The sequence below is a fragment of the Danaus plexippus genome, chromosome Z (genome assembly GCF_018135715.1).
Source record: "Danaus plexippus chromosome Z, MEX_DaPlex, whole genome shotgun sequence".
In the NCBI taxonomy this organism is placed as follows: Eukaryota; Metazoa; Arthropoda; class Insecta; order Lepidoptera; family Nymphalidae; genus Danaus; species Danaus plexippus.
Window position 1 is genome coordinate 10,100,136 of NC_083559.1, and position 25,017 is coordinate 10,125,152.

The 25,017-nt window shown below is 31.0% G+C and overlaps 1 protein-coding gene across 3 annotated transcripts; it reads left to right on the top strand.

Moving 5' to 3' along the window:
• Positions 1–148: 148 nt before the first annotated feature.
• Positions 149–24,600, top strand: LOC116777516 (bestrophin-4). Of its 3 annotated transcripts, none has more exons than XM_032671116.2 (11): positions 149–548; positions 5,055–5,165; positions 9,656–9,836; positions 19,585–19,714; positions 20,069–20,307; positions 21,840–21,968; positions 22,284–22,391; positions 22,465–22,695; positions 23,022–23,286; positions 23,492–23,791; positions 23,876–24,600. In XM_032671116.2, exons 1-11 carry the CDS (start codon positions 478–480, stop codon positions 24,112–24,114), a joined length of 2,004 nt encoding a protein of 667 aa, XP_032527007.2. In that variant the 5' UTR covers positions 149–477; the 3' UTR covers positions 24,115–24,600. The 3 variants fall into 3 exon arrangements, with proteins under 3 accessions (XP_032527007.2, XP_032527008.2, XP_032527009.2); XM_032671117.2 differs by having other exon boundaries at positions 9,656–9,827; XM_032671118.2 differs by lacking the exons at positions 149–548; positions 5,055–5,165 and adding an exon at positions 11,094–11,157 and having other exon boundaries at positions 9,700–9,827.
• The last annotated feature ends 417 nt before the right edge of the window (positions 24,601–25,017 follow it).

Here is a 25,017-nt window from a genome sequence, read left to right on the forward strand (position 1 = left end):
CTATACTGTTATATTACTTGTTTTTCTAAGAGATTAAAATTGTGCAAAACGCCATCTACCGGCAGTGTGTTTAATAAGTGTCAGTCAGAAAAACCTGCGGCGTGCGCGCAGCGTATCATGCATCAGTAAACAGTAAGTTGATCAACACCGCCAGCGGGCGACGGTGGTTGTATCATTCATCAGTCGCAGTCGCCGCCAGCCCGTGAACGGTGCTCTCGCGCGCCTATCTTCTATGTATTACAACAAATCGGGGAAGGCAGAGTGTAAAATACATAATCAGAATGTAACTGAATTGAAGTGTGTCCTGTATAAAATAATCTGTCTTCAACTTCCCTTATAACTGAACGCCGAGAAACTCTTTATTACTTTCTAAAACGTATTTAATTTTCCGCGTGTGTCTCGTTTCAAGCTCGCGCCAACAAAACGTGTGTGTGTATAAATAAATATTAATTTTATAGTTGTTAAGCTACACCCGACATGACTATATCGTACGCCGGTGAAGTTCCAAATGGCAGCAGTTTTGGATGTTTCTGGCGGATCCTCTGCAAGTAAGTATCGTGTGGAGGCTGCGCCGCCGGTCTGGGCCCGCCTCACGAACAGCTGTTCCGCCGCAGTAGCGCACAACATACACGTACACCCAACACTCCCACACAACATCACACAATGACAATAGCACGTCCAGACGCTATTGTGACGTACTACTTCTGTTTATCGTATTAAGGTTTAATAAAGTTCCAATGGTGTTTGTGTTGAATTGTAATTGAATTATATTCTGTTATAAGCTGTGTAGGGAATGAGTGTTAGCGGCCTTGGCGTCGATGTCGAGGTGATGAACGTCATCTGCAACAACCTAACTTGGCCCTGACAACGAAATGTGGCGAAAGTTGACTGTGACGCATTTGTTGAATGATTTATACATAGTTGAATCGAGTAAAACGCAGCAGCTGGTAATTAGCAAAAAAATTAATCCGTCTTAATTACCTTTTACATGCTAACCATTTTATCTAAATGTTTTCAAATTGATGTTTCATAAGTAATTACTCGGTTATATATGACGTCTGCATCCACTTTTAAGTAACAAGAAACGGCTCTGATACCTATTTGAACCAAAGTAGATACCGCTAGACTAGTTGTTGGTAACTAGGTAGGTATTTATTTGCTTATTTTGCTAACGAATAACCGAACGGTAAACGTAGCAAGTCAAGAATACATATATCATAACATACAACAGTCAGACAAAACCAGTCTGAATCGGCATCAGGCATTTATTACAAAGATACTTCTCAAAAGTAAAACAACGCGCTTTATTAGTACAGTAAGACAAATGAATTCCTTACAACAAATAACAAAATAATTTTATCATTGATTTTTACAATTAACTGTCATGGGCGTTCTTTCAGAGATATAATTTGGGCTAATTATATGTAATTAATTAGTAAAGTAAATCATTCCATGGAATACACCACTGTGTGTCACTTTTTTAATACATTGACTTACACTATAACACTTTCTATTAAAAGCCAAACAAAAAAAAATACGTATAAAAATGATAACTGTTGACATACTGGTCGACACTGGAATCAGTAATTAGTAGGGCGTTCAGATGGCTGTCAAGTCTTGATTGGCGGTCTCTCAAGGCTAAGGTATTGACAAATTTTTACAACACCCGAATCTGTATTCAAGTTGTGGAGAAGCTGTTAAAAATTTAGACATGATCTCACAAGCTATTGTAGCGAGGGTTTTATTCAGAATAAACTTTAAGAGAAATAGTGAAAAGATACGTTTTTCCGAAAAAAATCAACTCTACATTTTACATTTCTACTAGATATAACCTACCGCCTTTATTAGATTAAGTAATAAATAAATATCTACCAATCTTATTTCACAAAGTTTTCTTTCAGTATAAAGAGTTTTCAAAAAAAATAAAATTGTCTTTTTATTCTATTTTCATAATTTAGTTTGAATTTCATCTGTAATTTTAAATCTTTGTAAGTGAATTAACTTATATTGTTATATCTGTTCTGAATTATTTTATCTTTTCATATTATTGTTTAAATAAAATTCAAGGACATTCTGTTATTTTACATTCTCATAATAAGTCATAGGCTAGCTGATAGTTCAATCATGACTTCCAAAATATATATTTTTTGGATCATCAAAACGACCCGCTCCGACACAGTTAATCTAGTAAGATCGACAAACCAGTATTTTTTTTTGTCCGTCAATAAAACCGTCTCTGATTTAACGTTTAATAAAGCAACATTATGAGACATTTGTACAATAACTTAACTGTTTAAAATTTAATAAAAATTCTCAGTATTCAAAATATCGTGTTTGATATGAGTTCCGTAAATCCCCCAAAACTGGTTTCTAACTCCGTATAAAACTGAAAATTGTATTAAGCCAAATGTATTGTTTTTTTAAACGTTAAGCGAAGTAATTGGCACGGCGTAGACGGATTTTTTTATTTAGCGCTTTAAATTTAAAAACTTTATCAGTATGTAAGTACACCTACCCTTTTTGTCGTGTATCAGAGATGAGAGGCAGCAAGTGCCTTATTTTTAGATGAAACTGTTCTTTTTTTAACTATGGTTTGAAATCTATTTGAAAAAAACCTCATTCATCTCTTTTTCATTGGAAACTTCTTGGAAGTCGATTAATTCGTTTGGTGTATTTTTCTTCACCTTTAGTAAGTACTCTCCGGTCAATTAAAGATGAATACGTCATTAGACTGTAGTAAACAACTTTTCTATACAAAATTTTGTTTGCTATTTAGATTTTGAACGCAATATAATAAAACGATTTAATTATGGTCGGTGTATAAACCCACTTTGCAACACTGCAGATGTTTGTACCAATATTTTCATTAACTTGTGAAATGTTTTTGTAACGTCTCTTATTGAAAACCATTGTCTTTGAACGACGGAAAATTAGTAAGACGTTTCTATTTTAAGCTTAAAAATGTGATACTCTCCAAAATTTTACGTATTTTAGAGCATACAATGTAACATCTTAAACAAATAAATTTTATATGGTTCTTGCGACTAAAGTGCGAAATGTGTATTCTCGTTGAACTTAGTTGTATTTATTTTGTCAACGCATATTCTTACTGTTTTTCGATATTTAAGAAGTTAGAGGTGTTCTCGACTTTTTATTTTCAAGAACAGAAAAGAGTTACATGAAGCTCATTGAAATTATTTTTGATTTACCTAATAATTTTATAAGTAAGTGTAAATAAAAGTTACCATTGTGCCTTGTATACACGATATGAAATTTGTATCTCTAAGAAATCATAACCCGATTTTATTTTTCTAGTAAAACCCTTTTTTTTTGGAGTACCCAATAATCATTTTAAAAACTAAAAATAAATACTTCGACAGATATATTGATGTTTCATTCAGCAAGTAATTATGCGCCTTATTATATTTCTTAATTACCTATATTTAAAATTGTGTTAATTTGACCAGTCATCTAAGTATCTACATAAGGTCAATAAAGTTGAGATCACCGTGTATGTTTGTTTTATTATATATTTATTTAGCACACTGTGTCTCTGTTTACAGTTAATATTTATTTTCAGTACATACACAATACAGTATATACCTAAATATGCAAAAATTCATGTGTGCTTTAAAAATTAACTCTCACCCTAGAATTGAGATTAAAATAGCTTTTACATTACGTAAGTTTTTTTTTTTATTGAAAAGTAATCAATTATCTGCTTGTTTTTTAAATATTTAACATGCAATAATATCCAAAACTTTTATTTTTAAATCTCAATTTAATCCATGAGAAAAAACAAATACGAATTATTAAGTTTTTTTTAAATTTAAGTCTTTTTCGTCCTTTTCCGCTTGATAATTGATATTAGAATTCTGTAAAGTCAACACTTATTTAAAGGAATGAAATGTTTTTTAACACATTTTGTTTAAGGCAGTTTGTTTAATTTTTATATTTAAAATGAGGCCGTGTAAATTTCCAGGTTTAATATAAACATTTTGTTTGATTTTTTTTTCTCAGTAAACGACCAAACATAGCACTAGTTTTAAATTTCATGAAATCGCTAAATATCATATTTAGTATAAATTTAGATAATTTAATAAAAGTACAAACACTTATCATCCACAATAATTTAGGATTATAAATCCAGTATTATTTTATGAATGGAATTTCATATTACAAAAAATATCAATATTCACTTGTATTAATACATTTTTTATTCTTTTCTTCTATTGTAATGGAATGTTTCAATAAACAACATTTTATTTATGAATCAGTTGTGAAGTTGTGAAGTATAAGGTACTCGATATTAAGAATATCACAACTTTTCTAATATGAAATTTAATTAGACAGACTTATCTCGACAAAGGTATAGAATTTCAGCTCATACGAGTTCAATGAATTGACTGATGTCTGTCTTGAAATAACTGTTAGGTTACAATCTTCAGAATATGTTACTCTCCTGTCGAAGCAATGGTATTAAATACAGAAAATTTACAGAAGTGATACGTATTCATCGTTACACAATCATTTTTTTTTCGGTGAATGTTCTATTATGCAATATTATTAAGAGTTTTGCATTTCTATGGCGATATAATTTAATTTTCTATCTCTACGTTCTTATGAGCTCATAAATAATTTATTTATTCCGATTTGGAATTGCACATTTGAATGAAAATTTATAATTATATCACCATCAAGATTTTTTGACTTCCCGTGTATTTAATCCGAAAGACGGACATTAACAACATTATACTATTAACAAGTTAATTGTCAATGTTTATATAACAGAATTTGAGACCATAAAATTTTCGTTCTTTTGAAATGTTATATTATGCTAATTTGTAGTAAGTATATCCTTTTCTACGTAATTAAAATATTTTAAGAGTTATAAAATATTTATAATGCATATAAGATTGTAACATCCTTTTTGGAATCCTATAAAATTATACATGAAAGCAATCGCTGTCTAACCAATTGTAGAACTTAAGTCTACTTTAAGCCTTCGTACTTAATGTGTATAGACCATGTTATAATACCTTCTATCCGTGTAGATGGCGTGGCAGCGTTTACAAGTTGGTGTGGCGGGAGCTGCTGGCGTACCTCACTCTCTACTATACCATCAACTTGCTGTATCGGTTCGCGCTCACCGAACATCAACAAAGGTACGAATTTATATTTTTTAGAACGTATTTCTTTTTGATTTCCGCTTAGATTATTAGAATTAGAAAGTTATGACATGTTTTATTATATGATGCAGATTTAAAGATTTCGTAATATTAATATTTTTCTGCCTCCCATCAAATCATCTTGCATATTTCATTGATTAATTATAATGTGCCTACTGTTAAATCGCTGAATACTTTATTAATGCACATCCATAACATAATCTAACCAGCCCAAGGATTCTAACTATTACTATTTTATTATATATTATTTTTTGTGCCTGTATTGTCATAGTTTTAGTATAGGTAAGGATATCGAATTGACTATAATTTTACGCTGCATATATTCTGAGTGAAGATAAACTAACTTATAACCACGGTGCATTGTAAGATAATGCAGCGGCTGAAACTATTAAGATGTCGGGAAAGTACCTCAAGACTTCGGTGACTTCGGGAAGTTGAGCGAAACTTATTAAAACTATAAGATATTCCTGTAGTCGCTAGACAATTAGCGAGTGTAAATTTTGTTCATAATAAGTTTACAAACTCGCTGCTCTTGTAAATCACATAAAAGAAAATACAGAATACATTTTTAAGAAACAACGAAAAATTAAGAAATTTTTTTGTTTGACTATGGAAGTGCAATAATAAGGATTACTTTATTTAACCCTCGACGTAAAAAAAGGGGGGTTATAAGTTTGTTATCAATATTTCTCTGCGTGTGTGAGTGTTTATGTGTGTATGTTTATGTCTGTCTTGGTAACGAAGCTCTTAAACGAATTGCCGATTTTCAATGCATTTTTTTTTATTGGAAAGTCAGTTTCCTCGCACTGGTTTGGTAATTAATACTTGGGAAGTCTTTTTTAATTGTAATAACCTCGTTTGTATGTAAACGAAGTTGCTTATTTACTATATTTTTATTATTCCTGAATAATTATCTTTCATTATTTTGGTCAATATAAATATGAGCTCATTATTTTTGAAGCGTATGTCGAATATAAATCTGATGAATATTAATTAAGAAGTTTTTCAATCCCACTCTCAATACACCTAGCTGCAATTAAAATTATAATTAAAATCTCGTAATCGAAACTTCAGTTCAATTGAAAAAGTCGAGGTGACCCAAATTATTTTTAATCATTTATATGCTATGGCTTGATCACTGTCAGAGTGCTGATTCCGTTTTTAAAGATTCATCGTTGTAGTTTTCAATGAATATATTTTTTTATTAATGACTATAATAATAATAATATTAGTTGACAAATGTTGATTATTTTTTATTTAATAACAAGAATGCTATAAGTTATGCTATCATGACAGAAGCACTTTGTTTAAGCGTATCTGTCTGTCACGGCATCTGTACGTCAGATTTATCCATGAAATTTGATATAATTCTGATAACAAAGCCGTTGAGCTTAGATAATTTTGACTATTGTTCGATCCTTTCATTACAATATTAATAGCAATACAATCAAACAGACAACAGATAATCTTTTTTTATTGCAGTACGAATCATTTGTGCATTGTTTAAAACCAACGTCAATGCTGTACTGACTAAAAGTAACAATTAAAATAATTGGCAAAGCAATTGTTGTTTAGAGATATAACAAAATGTGCTTTTTTAAAAAAAGTATATATAAAAATGATTATAAAAGTTACTATAAAGCGTTTCTAAAATTGAGGAAAACGAATAAAAATAATTAAAAACCAGTCATATTTTACATTCTGCGAAACATTCAAACGGATAAACTTCACAACTATTGTGTGACGGAAATCGATCACAGCCAACAATGCTGCTTACGACAACAATGCTTTTCGTTTATGATTGGGCTCATATGACCCACTATATTCTTTTCAATGTACTTGTAAAACATTTCTTAACGAAGGTTTTCTACATTTAGATATAATTAATTATCTCATACGTAAAATAGGCTATATGCAAGTTGACTCTATATAGGTATATCAATACTCGTATGACAACCCAGTTACAATACTTTTTTGTTAAAAGATATTAAACATGCAAATGCACGGAAGACCAATTAAGGGTGGTCCATCGGTGACAAGGGGTTCGGGATACGATTGCCTGTCAAATGCAACGTAGTTCAATTAATTTTCCTAGACAATATTGTGTACTGTTACAGTCTGGCGGCTTTAAGGGACACTTTGAGGTATTCACTACATCATATAGTGAGTGAAATGTAATCTTAATATAAAAATAAAACATTAAGATAATATAATAGTTTCTTTAAACATAGGGATACAGTGCTCTTCTACTATAAAGGAGTAAAATTTATAAACACTCGACTCAAGCGTGAGAAAAATAAATTGAAAAATAGCGCCATGTTTTGATGTATCACAGACATTGACTGTTTAAAGCAATTTTACGTGGGCAAACGAGCTCAGCTCGCTGTAACGTCTCAGATACAACTTAAAAATAACTTGATTCACAGGTATGGGAAATACAAATTATTAAATTTTAACTTTGTATTTGTACCAATGGCTAAACCGCATAAAACCAAAGTCGTTTTTCATAAGGAAAAATGTTGGTTTTGAAAAAGATCTGGAATAAAAACCTAAGAGGTTTGTTACACGTTTTATTGTTTACTTGAAATAATAATTAATATAAAGATCATTTTACCTCCTATACAGGGAACAGTCATTATTTGCGTAGGTAATACAATGATCAACGGTTTGTGAGACGAGTCATATCACGTTTTCCCCGGTTTCAAGTGATAACGAGGAATACAAAAACCCGTATATCAATAACATATGTGTGACTATATTGCAAGTTACTATAGTCAGTTAATTCATTATTTGTCATCTTAAAAATTACATGTTTGGTTTTTCTTCGCTGTTTTTTTTGAATATTCAACAATTTTAAACATTACATACGAGTATGTTTAAATGGTAAATATTCCAATGGTTGATCTTGTCTTGTACTTTACTAATGTGACTAACATCTTAAAAGGAAGCTGGGATACCCAAGTACGTTTAACGAACGTTAACAATTACCTAAACTATGAAGTTTGAAACGAAGAATTCAGATCACTTAGTGGTATTTTTAAGTATAAAATCTTCTTTAAGATTGTATGTGCAAATCTTTTCTTTAAAATATTTTTGACTGTGAACAAAGACTTCCTCATGATATTATCTTTTTAATCGAACTCTAGGGACTGTGGCGTGATGTTATATAGCCACTACTCTGTAAATAATCATTATGTTTTTTTTTTCTTACGAAAGACGTGGACTGATTATAGTCGCTGTTTCATAATTTCAAGCATTAAAACTACGAGTACGAGACAATGGTAATATTATATGTTATATATATATGTTACTAATTTTCAATTTTTATTTTACAAGAAGTAATTTGAAAAATAATGATATGCGTTATAGCAATACAATTATTGGTTATTTAGAAGAAAAATTAATAATTGCACTTTAAAATAAGATGCTGTGTTAAAATTAAGTAAATTATAAATAATCGTTTAACTCACTCTATTTAATTTCGACGACGCGAAAGAATAGTCGGTTCTATTGTTAACATTATATTTAATTAAAACAATAAAAATATCTCACAGCGCTGACTGTGAGCAGACGTTAGGAGCGACGCCGAAGACGTCTTTAATAAATATCACAAAAGAAACTTTTTTGTTTTTTGTCGAGTCATGAAAAAGAGGTACACAAAAAAGTGAAAAAAATACATCTAAGTATATTTATATCTGAAATGTAGTTTTGATTGGTATCGATGTTTAGTGCTGCATGTGACTGACCCCGTTTCATTCGACCAGGAGTACTTACATAGATTAATCCGTTATTTTATGTACACGAGCCGTTTTTATATCACACAATCTGTGTTTCTTACTTCTTAGTCATCAGTTCATAAAAATCATGTTAACATAAAAACGTGTTTATTTGAATATTTGCTATTAGGTTTACACATTTCACGATGACGCGAGCGGTATATTTCATTACGTTGAACGTAAATAATTGCAGTCTACAAAATAATCAGTCAACCAGACATCCAATATAAATTAAGCCTTCATAAATATAGCACCTCCAAGTCGGATTTACATTCTCGTTTTATATTTTAATATATCTTTTGAGTCGACCTTGATGCGATGGCCGTTTTAAAATGTTATTAGTTTTAGTACGATTGTACATACATAACATTCAAGTTTATATATTTTTTTTATATTAATTCGTTCATCGCAATTACCATTACTCCCGTACAGTGGTTTTGTAATACGTATTTAAGGACCATTGTAAATTCTATCCATAGGCGTTCGATCTAAACAGAGAGCATTTTTTACTATTAGGTCTACTATTCTATGAGGTTATAAGCCTTCCATTAAAGTAATAACTTTTATTAATTCTAATTTCTCATTACTCTGAACCATCACTTCGTACAACATAAATCTAGAATTTTTTGTGTAATGCGTACCAAAATATCTCATCACTAAAGATTACTTCACTAAATTACCATTTTTCAGAATATTCGAGAAGGTTCGACAGTACTTCGGCGCTCAGAGCGAGTCTATTCCGATGTCCTTCGTCCTGGGTTTCTACGTAAGCCTGGTAGTGAAGCGTTGGTGGGAGCAGTACAAGTTGCTGCCTTGGCCGGATACACTCGCGCTGTTCATCTCCGCGGGCATCCCCGGAGCGGTCAGTAAAGTAAACGAGACTTTGTTTTCGGTAGACCTTATCTTCAGTCTTCAACCTGGATCTTTATTTTATTACATCTTATTTTCAGCTGATAACAACTATCACTTGAATATCATCTATTTCTCCTATTTTAACATATTTTCAGTATTTTCTTTAAATAAACACAACTAGTTTATTTAAGTTTCACAAGTGTAGGAGTAAGCAATCAAATCTCATGTTGGTTATGGGCTAGTGATGTCATGCGAGTGAAAAACAATCATAACTTTATAGCCTTTGATGCGAAACTTTGTATATTTTAACAGAGCTCTTGCGACCTTTACACATCAATTTATTTTTTTCTAAAACATTCATACTGATTATTTTGTACAGTTACTAGAAATTCCTATTTAAAAGAAAAGTCCCAGTTGTGTTTTTCCACATTCGAGCAATTCCATTTACAACATTTATCCTTATTTTTTTTGTATATACAATTTAGTCTCATTAAAAAAAAAATTGTCAAGTGTTATTCAGATAAACACGACCCGCATCATATGTGTCTGTGTGCAACTTTTACCATTAGTCTGACTTTATTATATAATATTAAAAAAAAAGTTACAAGAAGCCAAGACGCCTTATTTCATATAAATAGTTCTTACTACATAATTTCGTCACATGACTGGCATTGTTTTCAAAATTTTGAATCTAATCACTGAAAATTAGAGTGTAACATTTCTAACAAAAATAGATGAAAATGCAAAGTAAAACAACTTAGAATTACAAAGATATATACTTTATGACTATATGACTATCTACTGAAAATATCTGGATTGAAGTTATTTCACTGATTAGTGCGACGTACCGCGGGACCAGAATGGTAACGTAATTATATCGGTGGATATTCAACCAGCTAAAATATTCCACTTTCGTGTTATGTATTGAAATATTCGGCAAATTTGAGTTTGGAAAGCGTTTAGGAAGCCCTGTTCGAGGAATGCTGCCTATGTGCTGCATCAATTTGCGGTCGGATACACGGGTACTTCATTATTCACATAAATGTTCGTGGTAATTCTACCAATATTACAATGCATCTATAATTTATCAAATTTATCTTTTAATCTATATCTAAAAAGGTTTTTATTCGGACGTCTTGTTTAACATTTTTTCTAAGGAATCAGTAGCCCATTGTAACGCTGCTTTGTTCAATACGGACACGTTATATATTGTTATTGCTTAAGCGTTGCGAATGTTGAAGGTGGCTGAAGTTATTTTTCAATAAAAATATTATAGGTGGTGTGTAGGTAGCGGTGGCTATCCGGTAGCCAGCGATGCGTGTTCAGGAAGTACTAACAAGGTAAGGCATAATGAAGGCATTCATTATAACAATTATTTTTGTGTCTTAATTGTGAGATATTTTTCTGTTTCGCCGGCGATGATTCTTCTTACTTTGTGCTAGTTGTATTACGTAAAGTTTCCATAGGAATGTTTGCGATTTGCATTTATTCGTATTAATATAATATTATTATTGTTCATAACACACCCATTATTGGTTATGTTTTCGAGACATAATATTATTGTTATTACTGATAATATAACATACACAAGTAAACATTTTATGTATCTGGTTAGTCATAAAAATGTATTGTCTATTATAAAACTAACTTGTAAAACATATACCAAAGAAAAGATTTTATCTATTCTGTACCTGCACAGATCATGTAATTATTATTTTCCATGTTGTGTCTACGTGAACTGTAGTATTTTAATTTTAAAATAACAATAATAAAAAAAAAATATCTATTTTTGTCTTATATAGAATGTTATCAGTATTTTTGTAGGACTAAAGATTATTTTAATAATTGTTCTTTGTGGCAAAGAATATGTTGCCACGAACATTTTTATTTTATTTCTATTTTTTTAAGTCACAATTCACTGATAAGTTAGAACTATGAAGATGTAGTAATTCTCCTATGCTTTCTGTGGTAGTAATGTGAACTTTACTACCGAAGATACTTGGTTAAAACGAAATTTTAGAAGATAAAGAATAGATAGAAGTATCATTCTAAAAATAAACTTTGCTAAGGAAACTTGTGTTCGTTCTAAGAAGTCGTTTGTTAGGTACTAGCACTGGGTAGTAATACTGAAGTATAATAAAATTCATTAATTAAAGACTAACACCTACTCGTTTTATAGTTTCGGTAACGAGAACTACTTGTAGTTAGTGATAACGCTTACAAAGGATTTACCGAATATTGTACAGAACCTTTTTGTTATTTTTACACATTTTTATTAAAAAAATATCCGACTACTATCCACAGTATCAATACATTATGATTTGGCCGGAGTGTATTTCAGTTTTGTATATGCGTCAAGTAATTAATAACAGAATTAAGCTGTTCAATGTTATTCATGATTGGCTTCATGTACCTATCTAAGGACCGCGTTTTGACTCTATATGTGTAGGGTCTGTCATATTCGTGTTGAGCTTAATTAAGTTCGAACGCAACATCTCCTAGTTAATTGCATAAACATTTAAAAAATTTCTAGCAACGTAACAGTTGCATCTATTTATAGAGCTTCAGTTTTATGTATTTCTCTGTTTTGGGATTATCCTTTTATTTCTAAAGAGTTGTAGGGACTTGAAATTTTTTTGACAGTTACTGTTCATTACATTATAGATCGATTATAGATTTTAGTTATGATTTAAACTGCATTAAGCCTTCAAATGTGATTTGAAATAACGTTTGTCTACGTTTACTAAGCGAGCGGAATATTGTATTAAAAAATTTCTAATATAGGAAACAATAAACAATGTGTCAATATGTGTGCAGTAGGTAGCAAACTGCATTTATATACTTATATTAATAACGTTTTTTTATATCACCTCAAAGGTCTGGTATCTTTAATTAATTGGTATAATTATTGAAGATTTTTAAAATATAATAATAAAAATATATAAAATAAATCGAAACAGTCTGTTACCGTCCTGTACTGAACGTATGTTGATCTGTCCCAAAGCACGCAAATTGTCAGCGTCCTGTTCAGGAAATTCACTATTTCTTGATTGTCATAATCGTTTGTTATAAACATTACAAGGATTAGAACACTATGTTTTCAACCATTTAAATATTTTCCGACAAATAACTTTTAAGTTTATTATAAACAAAATACATTGATAATATGTTACATTTGATACATATTAGGTACATCAATATTATTAATACCAGGAGTGGTGTTGTCGTCAATGACAAAGGAGATATTATCGCTTATGCTAGTCTAATCAAGATCAAGATGTCTGCTTTTACTTAATTAGAAAATACAAACACAAATATGTATAACACCTATGAAACGAGTTCATTGGCTGTTGAATTGTATAGAATGATTCTCGTATTTCAATCAAGAGTAATCATTTGATGAATAACATCATTTGTAACTTTAAACGCTCATGCTAGGTTCAGAGAAAATATTATATAAAAATTTATTTACCTTATTGACGCCGTCACGACACTTACTTATTAGGTTTGATCAACCTTGACCGTAATACAAAAACTTTACTACAGCTAATATATTATTAAAAATATTTACAATTACGTGATCTGCTTCATTTCCTAGTTGAGTGAATATTCTTATGTTAAGCAAAAATAGATTAATAAAAGCTGCATTATCATATTTATTTGTTACTGAGATATTTTCTTCTTGAATATGTCTATTACGTGTAGTGTAGTCGACAATGTAGTACATAGGCTGTGATTTAACAATCGAGTGGGATTTAAATCGGAAACTTGTAAATTATATTAAAACGATTTGCAACTTAGTAGTTATTAGTTATAAATCAGTAACTGTTTAATTTAGGATATTTATCAAATTTAATTCTCAATAAATAACTTAATTAATATATTGATATTGTTCACCCATCTAGCAACATTCGTTTTCATATTAATTCCTTAAATTAAGTAAATTATAAGGAACTAAGTACATTAAAAATTAAATGGTAAATAATAAATATTGGGATTTTCAATTACTATGACATGTATAAAATAGTATCCTTATATATCTTTAATAATATGATAATATACAGTTATTTTAATTTAAGCAAAACAAAAGAAGCTATTTATATTCTTTATTCATAAGCGCTCTGCTTTTAAACTAAGATATTTTAAGTCATTATGATAACTATTAAATTGATATATATTTAATCCAAAGAAGTTACATTACATAATAAATTTAAAAAATATATGAAAAAGAGAAGATTATAATATACTGAGACGTAGCTTATATATTTTTAATATATGAATAACAGATGCAATGTGCTGTAATTTGACAGAAAGTTTATCCAAAATTATGTTGTGTTCAGTAAATAAATATGTTTCAGTAATTGCTTTGAGACTTAAGAAGTAAGTTATATTCTATTATAGAAAAAAAATATTTTCTTGGTTAAATTAATTAATAATTCTCTTTGAAATTATATCTTATAACTAAAAATTTGATGGTTTAAAAATGATGGAAGGTATTAATTAATTTTCCACTACAAATAGTATCTTCGAACAATAAGTTGTATCTAATTAACTTTTATCGAAACTCAAAACAACTTAATGTTTTGATTGATTTTATATGACAATATGAATAAACATTTATAACGGCTGCCTTGCAACATTTTCCTGCTAACAATAATTTCTTGTTATTAAATCCTCACTGTAATCATTCGATTTATTTTAAGATTAACATAAAACTTAAAAGGATAATAAATATAAATCTCATTTATCAGTAACTAAATCGTAAAATAATAAAAATTCCGCTATTCATAAACAGTCTAAAGTTATATTCACACATAATATATAAAGTATAGAACATTCAGATCAGAAATAATAGATTGAAGTTACAATAATCTGATAATTAATAAAGTATTAAAATATAGTCGTGTTAAATTTGCAATACCTCTAAAGTTTTTCGTAAAATCATTAACATTTGAGGCATCCAGCAATTAGTTTCAATGTATTGTTGTTTCGCCCTTGACAGGTTACGAGGGTCAGGCGCCAAACCAGTCAAATATTGTCGGCTTGTTTTGTTGTTTGCGATTAAAAACTTTTGGAAGTTTAACTTATTATCAAAGCCCACCAAATTGGATAAAAAGTGTCTATTAAAAGAAATATGATTTAATCCTACATTTTCTGTAATGCATCTGAATTAACGTTTTGGTATTGGTTATTTTACAAGCAATTTGAAATATGGTTAACATCTGAAACTACTCTCTGATCGGAATTTGATCAATTTTATGTCTCAGGGTCTAATGAAGGTTTTATTGGAGTGCGACGAAGCGCTGTTTGCACAATTTGTCTGTTTGAGCTACGTAAACCAGACCTAGAATGTGGAGCGACTAAGGCAAGCATTGTTCTAAACGAAACTATTCTCGTAATCCCGCGGTTGGAAATATTTAATTAATGATTCCTAATGAGCACTCCGCCCTTGAAGAGGTCACATCGCCTTTCAGAACAAATAATTCAACAAATATAGGCTACAATAATAAGTTTACCCTTGAACAATTGCGGAGGCGAGAGGACAATCACTCAGTGCAAAAGTCGTAAACTAGTAATTGATGAAGCTAGATCTTAACTTCGATGACACGAATTTAGTTTGGACAGCTTTACGTTGACTTGTCTTACAGAATCACGTAACGATTATTATCGTTCTACATTATAAACTTTAAATAATTTTAATTACTATAGAAGCTTTGAGAATTTAATGCAAAAACAGTTTTAATGTACTTATTTTTTATAAAGCCACATTATTTTTGCCTTTTTCCAAGTAACTACTAAAAATAGCAAAATATAATCTTTAGGCACAAATATAGCCGACATTTTCCGGTGAATATAGTATATTAATATAAAGATAATTTAAACACAGCTCGTACAAGATTTTCAACGCTGATTACTTTTCAAGGTGACAATACAATACTGAGGTGTATTATTTATTCTGATCCGACTATAATTTTAATTTTTCAAGGAATTTACGTCTAATCCAAAATCTCCCCTTTTATTATTGTTTAACATTATTTTTTTCAATAGAACAATGAATTACGAAACGTTCATGACCTCAACCAAATACTTTCTTGTTTACACCAATCTTTTATTTAGGAAGTGAAAGGAATCAGTGAAATTCTCTAGAAACTGTCTCTGATAAATCTTTATAAACATTTTTTACAGTCCCCAGAAGTTTTTGTTTCATACACTTCCGACATATCAGAATGCTTCTATCAAAACACACTATAGAGATGAAAAATAGCTAACGAATTACAGTATTTAAAATTGTCATTACTCGTTCCCTGATTATACATCTACAAGATTGTAATTATTTTCTTGTTACCTGCAATAAGTAATGCCAGTTATTAAATGTCGCTTTAAACAGGCTAAAATACTCCATAACTTTATAACATCGGTATAAATATTATAATAAAAATATGTTTAAAAATGTAATTCCTTTTTGTATGCTGAGATCTGACTCTTACAGATATTTTTTATTTATTCTCCTTTTCCTTTTATGTACAATTGAATTTTATTAATATTCTCAGTATCAAGCGGTTATATAACGGATTATTTTAATAATTAATAACCTAACCTATAACTAACTCTAATTGACGCATAATATTTTATTTTCTTTACTAATAAATGAGATACGCGAATATTGATTCAATGATGATGTAACTTAAGTATAAAATAATGTAACCTTACGATTCGAAGAATTCAAATCTGGTAATACTTTAAGCAGTATCCGTTTACGAAAACATAATTCAGTTCATTTGTATCGAGCCGAAGCGAAAGGACCACTACGTCACACGATAAGGTGGCATAGAAAGGATTCGCCACGCTGTGACTGTAATGTTACCCAACCTAGCTCTTACCCCACGTGTAATAGAGGACACAATGCAATACAAATGAGCAGTTAGAAATATTGAAGTTATTGATTATTCATACTTACGCTTTGTTCTTTCGTGTTTAAAACATTTTTTGTTAGAAAACGTACTACGTGCCGTTATTGATTGTGGAGTTGATGACTCCTATCACGACAATCGCTTGTTAAACATTCTATCTATACTTTAAATATACAGGGAATAAAAAACAAATTCATTTTTATTAAACAGCACCAAGGTTTTGTTAGTCTTAAACCGGTCGGCAACAATTATTTTTAAACAGTTTTTAATAAAACGAACTTCGGTTAGGATATATACATTCGCCAGATTAATCATTCAGGTAACATACGTACCTATATTGTCAATCACATATTAACTTATGTCAATTTTATATTAAGTTTCAGTATTGAAATTTTAGGATATAATATTTTAAAAGACACCAAAATTGTATATATCAGTTATGATGAAATTAACTTTAAATGTCAACAGATTTAAAAAAAACTAAGTAATCCCATATTCTTAAACCTCTTGAGTGGTGAAAAGAGATTAACATTTTTATATGATAAAATGCAATGCATTTCGTTTACAGTATATATTAAACAAGATAATATATATTAAATGTATAAGAAATGTTCAGAGGTTACTTTTAGCGTTTGTTCCTTTTATTAATTTTAATATAAAAATTACTTAAATGTGTATGAGACAACAACCACAATTAGGGTGAGTTTAATGGTTGTGTGTTATGCACTAAACTGATTTTAAAGGTTTTTCCTCTGCCTGTTGTTCGGTAAAGGCGGCATATTTACACTTTGTTATATAACGAGGCATTGTTCAAAGCGTGTTTTAACCGCCTGAATTTCTATTCTACTTCACATTGTTTCGTGCTGCACATATTTCAGCCTGTTAGGTAATCTTACTAACAATATGTGTGATCATCAACATAAACTGAGCTATCTTATATTATATGGGCTGAGCTATTTTTATAATAATTAATTATTGCACGTGTTATGGTTTTTGTCTCATTCAATCATTAAACTTTAATATGGTTTTTGACTGGACGGATGTTTTGTTCCATGATTTTTCATAACAACCCATTACCTATATATGCCTTAATAAAATATTGTCTGATGGAAGAACGTTTTAAAGTATACCCTGCAAAAGTATGAGACCATTCGAGAATTATAACTTATTTGGGTAGTAAAGTTATATACATAACCAATACTTGCACACCAGACGTTTAAATCCCAAATATTTTCTCGTTTATATTAGTAAGAATTCTTATGTCTATAAATCATAATTGTACAATTTATTACATATATATTAATTATATCTGAACTTATTAAACTAGCGGAAATTACTCGGTGACTAGTAACAATGGCTTAAGTAAGCCTACACCAGCTGTCAATGTTAAATAGATCTCTATCTAACCAGTCAGCAGCAGAATTGATATAATATTGAATTGGAAGCAATCCCGTGTATTTCCTGTCTACTAATGAGCACCAAGAATACTGTAAGAAACAAGTAAAATTTGTTTTGGAAAAAAAAAATTCATTCAATGACAGCATAATAATATTCTCAAAAGTATTTTATTGAACGTCATGGGGTGGGATCCAAATTTGTGAATCGGATGTTATCTATTAAGCCTCATTTCTGTTTGTTTACTAGATGATGAAACAAATAGATTTTAATCAAGATCGAGTTATGCTATTCACTTAAGATATTTTGAAACGTTGAATAAATAAATCGTCGAGTTGAAAGACATTCTGAAAAAACAATCAACATTTATAAAATTATGATATTAATACTTCAATAAAATAAAACACTTGACATTAACTTTTAAATGACACTAGATCTTACTGCTTTATATGTTAATAAATATAGTTTTGGATGTATTGCCTCTTTCAAATATTATTTATAATGTATAGCTTCCAACTATATCGACACGTTCCTTGGTTATGGCCACAGTCGTTACTATTGTATCAGGTGCGCCGCTTCTGTCCCACAAAACAAGGCTACGTAACTAGCTATTGATTAACAATCAATTTAAAATTTTAGTATTGAATAGAATGTACTTCTAAGTTCTTAGTACAAGTTGGTAAAAATATTTTATTAGGTTATATTGGCTGGATTTACTTTTTTTTTATCGTGTAAAATAATGTTAAGATTAAATCAAAGTAAGTAAACGTTTATAAATATAATTATTATTCTTAAATGTAAAAGTAACGTTTGTTTCTTTGAATTATGTTATTGATAAACATAAAGTTGTAGTTCCCGCACTTTGGGCTTTGACACTGTAATTCTGTTACTTCATGACTAATTAATTCCTTTTATATTAAATCAAACAAATATTGCGATGTTTAAAATATATGTTGAACGTTATTTTGTTTATTTATTATGCTTTATATAGCTTAAGCATCGCTAGTTTTTTTCTGTGTTTCTTAATTTTTTAAGTGTTTTTACAATTTCATAAACGCTAGTATAGAAAGCGACTATTTTATCTGCGACATGCGACATATTTTCTTAATTCAAATTAAAATCTTATTTAACATAGTGTTTATCCTATTAAATATGTACAGAAATATGCTTAATTGGAAGTGTTAATAAAAAATCAAGTACTTTTGAAGTGAAGTGCACTTGAAGATGTTCTTTTTTTTATTGTAACACTATAAATAAAAAAGGCTGTAATTATCATTTTAGATTTCCAATTATATTACATAACATGTTACATCGCAATATGAAAAAATATTAACCATAAAAACACATAAATAATAGACAGAAATAAATCAATCAACAGGTTAAATGGAACTAAAAATTGTTATGTAATAAAAATTTACGTAATACGTATACGGCTTTACGAGTATGTTTCCTTGTTTGCAGGACGAAACCGGGCGGCTGATGAGGCGGAATATAGTCAGATACGCCATTTTGGCATACGTGATCACCTTGCAGCGAGTCTCACTCAGGGTCAAGAGACGGTTCCCCACGTGGCAGCACGTTGTGGACTCCGGTGAGTGTGGCCAACCTGGCCCAGCTGGCCAATCTGGCCAAGGTTAATAAGTGGCGAGCGCCTTTAACATATTATACCACTACCGGCTATACTCTGATAGGTCTTATGTTACTTCAAAAGTTCAACACAAGATCGTTGCTCCATTTACATAGAGTAAATAAATAGTATTCAAGGTTTGTTATCAATTAAAAATGTTGTTAATGATAATGTCATAGACCAATAAATACGCTTCTGATATTTATTCTGATATTCTGATTTCTGTATTGGATAGCAGAAAGTTATGTCTTCAGATATTTTTTTATGAGAATAACGAAAAATATATTTATATTCATAGTTCAAAACAAAATATTTCAGGTCTGATGTTGGAGAGTGAGAGAAAGGTATTCGAGAAGATGGACGGTAAGAGCCCAATGTCTAAATACTGGATGCCTCTGGTGTGGGCGACGAATATCATCAACAGGGCGCGGAAGGAGGGCTTGATCACCAGCGACCACATCGTGCAAACTCTCTTGGTGGAGCTGTCTGACATCAGGCGACGGTTGGGAGCGCTTATCGGGTACGACACTGTGTGCGTGCCTCTCGTCTATACACAGGCTAGTAGATTGCCATATGTGAATTATCGGAACAGTTTCATCTGTTTTCAGCGCTAACAAGATGAGCTCATTATAAAGTTAGAAAGCTCATTATGATGTTAAAGCGCTTAAACATGACTATATTTAAACTATTTGAAAACGTATGTAATATGGAAAGCTTCGACTCATTATTATCTTTTTGTGGTAACCAAACTGTAAGCGGATATGTGAATGTTAACAGAAATGATGACAACAACTCGAAACATTCTGTGCATTCATAAACCCACAATTAGCGGGAAAAGAAAATTGTAATATTTAATATCAGATCTTAGGGAGTTAAAAGATTGATAGGATTTTAAAGACGGTACCATTCTTAATATTTAAGATTACCTAATTATCAGTGGAAATATCTTGTACCTACCCCAGCCATATTATTTGTCTTGGAACAATTGAAAATTGAATTTCTATATACTTTACTTTTTATCGAAACGGTGCGTGTTAGAAGAAATATTTCTTTTAAAGTAACCTGCATAATCAAGTATAGGTTTTTGTCCGCGTCATCTTGCATCAGCTACGTGGTTGGGGTGATAAGAATTAAACAATAACAAAAGAATTATTAATATTTTCCAAGTCATTATAGTTATTATTAGCTTTTTTCTATACTGTTTGTATTATGTACTGAGTTAATGTATAGTGTATACTGTCAGCCTAAATTTATTGGATTAACCCTTTTTATGTTATAAATCATACAAATATCGTGATCCGCCTTAATAGTGATAAAATCAACTGATTATTCTCGTGACAAACGTCAGATTTAATGGATAAATCCTGTCTTTTTTGTAATTCAAATCATCGAGATATAATATAAGGCATAAGTACATTAAATACAAGCTAGGTAATATTAAACTGACGTCATCCTTGTGGATTGTGACTTTAGAAAATAATAAAGTACGACTAGCGGGTATTACATGTTACGATTATCGTTTTGCGGAAATATGAACTTTGAATGAACGTAAGCCGATCAACACTCACATATTGGATACTGATTCAAATAATTGACCTTTTGTTAAAATAAAAACGAAAAATACACGTAGTTATATTTTACTGATATTTTTCAAAAACATTATTATTATTAATTTTTTTTTAATAATTTAAGACTTTTGGAAGTAAATTTATAATATAATGTAATTATACTCATGTATATATATATATGTAGGTAAGTGAGACACGTTGGCATATCCAAACTTATGAAACGTGCCTGTTATGTTGTGGGAATAATCTATGGATGAAAGAGGCTTTTATAGTTGAAAAATAAAAATAGGCAAATTATGAAACGAGTCTTCCTAAACCTAACAGAGACTAGTCATGTTTAGTAAAGTTTTGTTAATTTTGGCTCCAGGCTCAATCGGTTAAGACATTATCGTTATGATTTTGTTTGCTTTTGAAATTGTATGATAATAAAATCGATATAACATCGAAGATAAATTAAAAAAATCCAGGGCTCTGTGGAAATGGTAGGGAAAGTAATATTGCTGTTTATTCTTTCTCTCCAGGTTGTGACATTAGCCTTGTACACATACTTTGTGGCAGCACTGATGGGTCGGCAGCTGGTACCACCTGCTCCAGGTAGTACCTCCAAATACGAACCAGATGTTTACTTCCCGTTATTCACAGCCTTACAAGTGAGTTGCATCTTATTATACATATTACTACTAGCCTCAGGTTTTAAACATAAAACTAGTGTCGATATGTGTATATGTCGATGTGGATGTTGCTTTGAATAGTGTTTGCTGCTCACAATGACGTCTACAAAAAAGTAATATAACTGTACGTAATATTTAAATTTTGCGTAGGTATATTTATTGGATATATTGGTCGCTGTAGATGAATTACTATTCAATTGTTCTTAAATATTTTGTGTCACGCTTCTATGATTTTCTTAATTACGTTTCATCATAAATAAGTCAGAGTGTATAGTGATTTTAATTTTTTTTCAGTTTTGTTTCTACGTAGGCTGGCTAAAGGTTGCGGAGGTTCTTATAAACCCATTCGGCGAAGATGACGATGACATTGAGCTTAACTGGTTAATCGACAGACACATAAAGGTATTAAATATAAATAAATTTAAATTACTAAAGGTTTAATTATACGTTAATCAAAAATACATTAATTCGTTAGGCGGCATACATGATAGTGGATGAAATGCACGAGGAACATCCAGAACTTCTCAAAGACCAGTACTGGGAGGAAGTAGTTCCAAAGGACTTGCCGTACACTGTTGCCTCAGAGCATTACCGCCGCCACGAGCCGCCCTGCTCCGCTGACCACTACAAAGTAAAAGCAGAAGACGCTGTATACGCCAATGTACAAGCACCTAGAAAAAGTCATGACGAAACATATGCTGATTATGTAAGTCGACAGCTTGTTGCAGTTCATGTACCAAAAAATGCTTATAATGTAACATTTCCGAGCAATGCACACTTAAAAGTCATTATTTCCTGTAATTAAATTTCCAAAACCCCTTTCGTATTCGTATCGATTTCTTTTTAAATATCTATATAAGTAATAACGCTTAACCAATTAATACATATTATAATCTTTGCTATTCATTCATGGCTTAAAAGTTATTTGTGGATTCTTAAAGCCTTTCTTTGGATAATTTGAACACTGTACACCTTGCTTCACCATGTAACTAACTAATAACAAGAAGCTAACAACTTTTCTAATGCTTTCAGGAGAGTGTAGATACACCATTGGTAGAACGACGAAAAAACTGGTTTCAGAGACAGATATCAAGAATGGGTTCAGTTCGATCGGCTTCGACTGATTATTCTTCTGGTGGGCTATTTGGAAGAAACCGTCATAATTCCATGGTGTACTCCAGTCCAGAGACGGGCCAGCCCACTGCACCGCCTCAACAACACCATAAGATGTCATTGTACGAGAGACTCGTGGGCAGGAAGTCAGGGAGAGGACAGCATCGACAGAATTCTAAACATGGTGAGTTAAGAGACCATTTTGTCGAGTTTTCTTATTAATATATTTAATTTGCTTTCCAGTTCTTTATACCATTTGCATATATTTTATAAATAATTTTATAATTTTGTTAAGAATCGAAAATAATATAGAAACTTATTGGCTGTATTTTTGTTAAATAAATACGAATGAATACGTGATGAACGACTTCTTCTAACTTTCTCTACAGGCAGTCAAAAGAGTAATGGTTCAGCAATACCGATAACATTACGCAATCGCCCACGTATTCCTACTCCGGACGTGACCAAAGAAGTTATGGACCGTGAGAACCGCATTACAATGGGGATGCAGAATATGGGGGTAATTATGGCTCACCAGGGCTACCAAAACGAAGTGCCCGTTTTAGGAGCTCTCGTGCTCTCTCCAATCCAAGAGCTTGACAGTGGCTCTGTCAACAACACCTTGCATGCCGGACAGCCTGGAACTACAGCACTAGCACAAGCTGTGCTGTCTCCTGGTCTGACTACAGGTATTATTAACCAGTTGAATTTGATAAACAAAATATTATCTATTTCAGTTTTAACTCTTATAGTTGCGTTTTCATATATTTTAGGATTAACTCCAATGCTGACAGCAGCTCCTGTGGTGTCGCCGGTAACATTGTCCCCCATGGGGGTCTCACAACTTCTCGGTAGTTCGACACCATCAACACCTCGCGCAGATCGCACACCGCCTGCGTCGCGTGCCACGGTCACTGAGCTTCCGTCTGATAGCGAACACAGCGGGTCAGGGACGCCGCCGGAATTCAATAGAAAGCCAAACGGCTCTAAACGAGGAGAAGTTTATGTATAACATACTCGCTTAGACGTATTGCTCCATTGACAGAATTACTGCCTATGAAGGATCTGTGAAGTAGTCCATGGTGGTCTGAATCTTTTTCGTTTCATCAAAAGTTTACATTTGCTTTTTCAGTAATTTTATCGTAAGTCCGCACACAGACTTACAGTAAAATATGAGTGTGAGTGAGTGTTTATTGTTAATTGGGCAGTTAACGTGACGGTAACTGGTTATTAATTAAGTAGGAAGTGTGTATATAAATATAGAAGAATTATATATCGTTCGTGATCGAGCACTAGTTGTCCCTAAACTAATCCGTCCCAGTAGTGCTTGGTATGTGATCACGTTTATATGTATGTACAATATTGACTGATATTGAAAGTTTTATTGAGTTACTTCTATTGTGTGTTAATTTTATGATCTACCATCATATCTAAAAATATAATTTACGCACAAACAGGGATTGAGTTATATAGCTTTGTATAAATTCTTTTTCATTTATTTTATCTTTTTATTTCTTTTTTTCTGATTTACCCTTACTTTGCCCTCCTAGTAAATATTCTGAAGCAAATATTAATAATAAGAAAACGAAAACAAAAATTTTGTAACCACCTGTTTTTCTTTCAAGGGATTAAACGAAATGAGGATCAAATAAGATAAAAAGGCGAATTTGATAAAAATCGTATCTTGTTTGATGATTTTTTTTCAATCATTATTTTTATTAAATGAAAGAAGAAGGAAGAATACCATTGCCATTACTAATAATAAGGACATTATAACACGTCTTCTTATACCGACGATTTTTATATATTTATATGGAAGTCCATATTTACATCCTTAAGAATTAAAAAGAAATTGTTATGCAGGTAACGTTTTTATGGACATCCAGGTAGACGACAGATATTATAAAATTTTCTA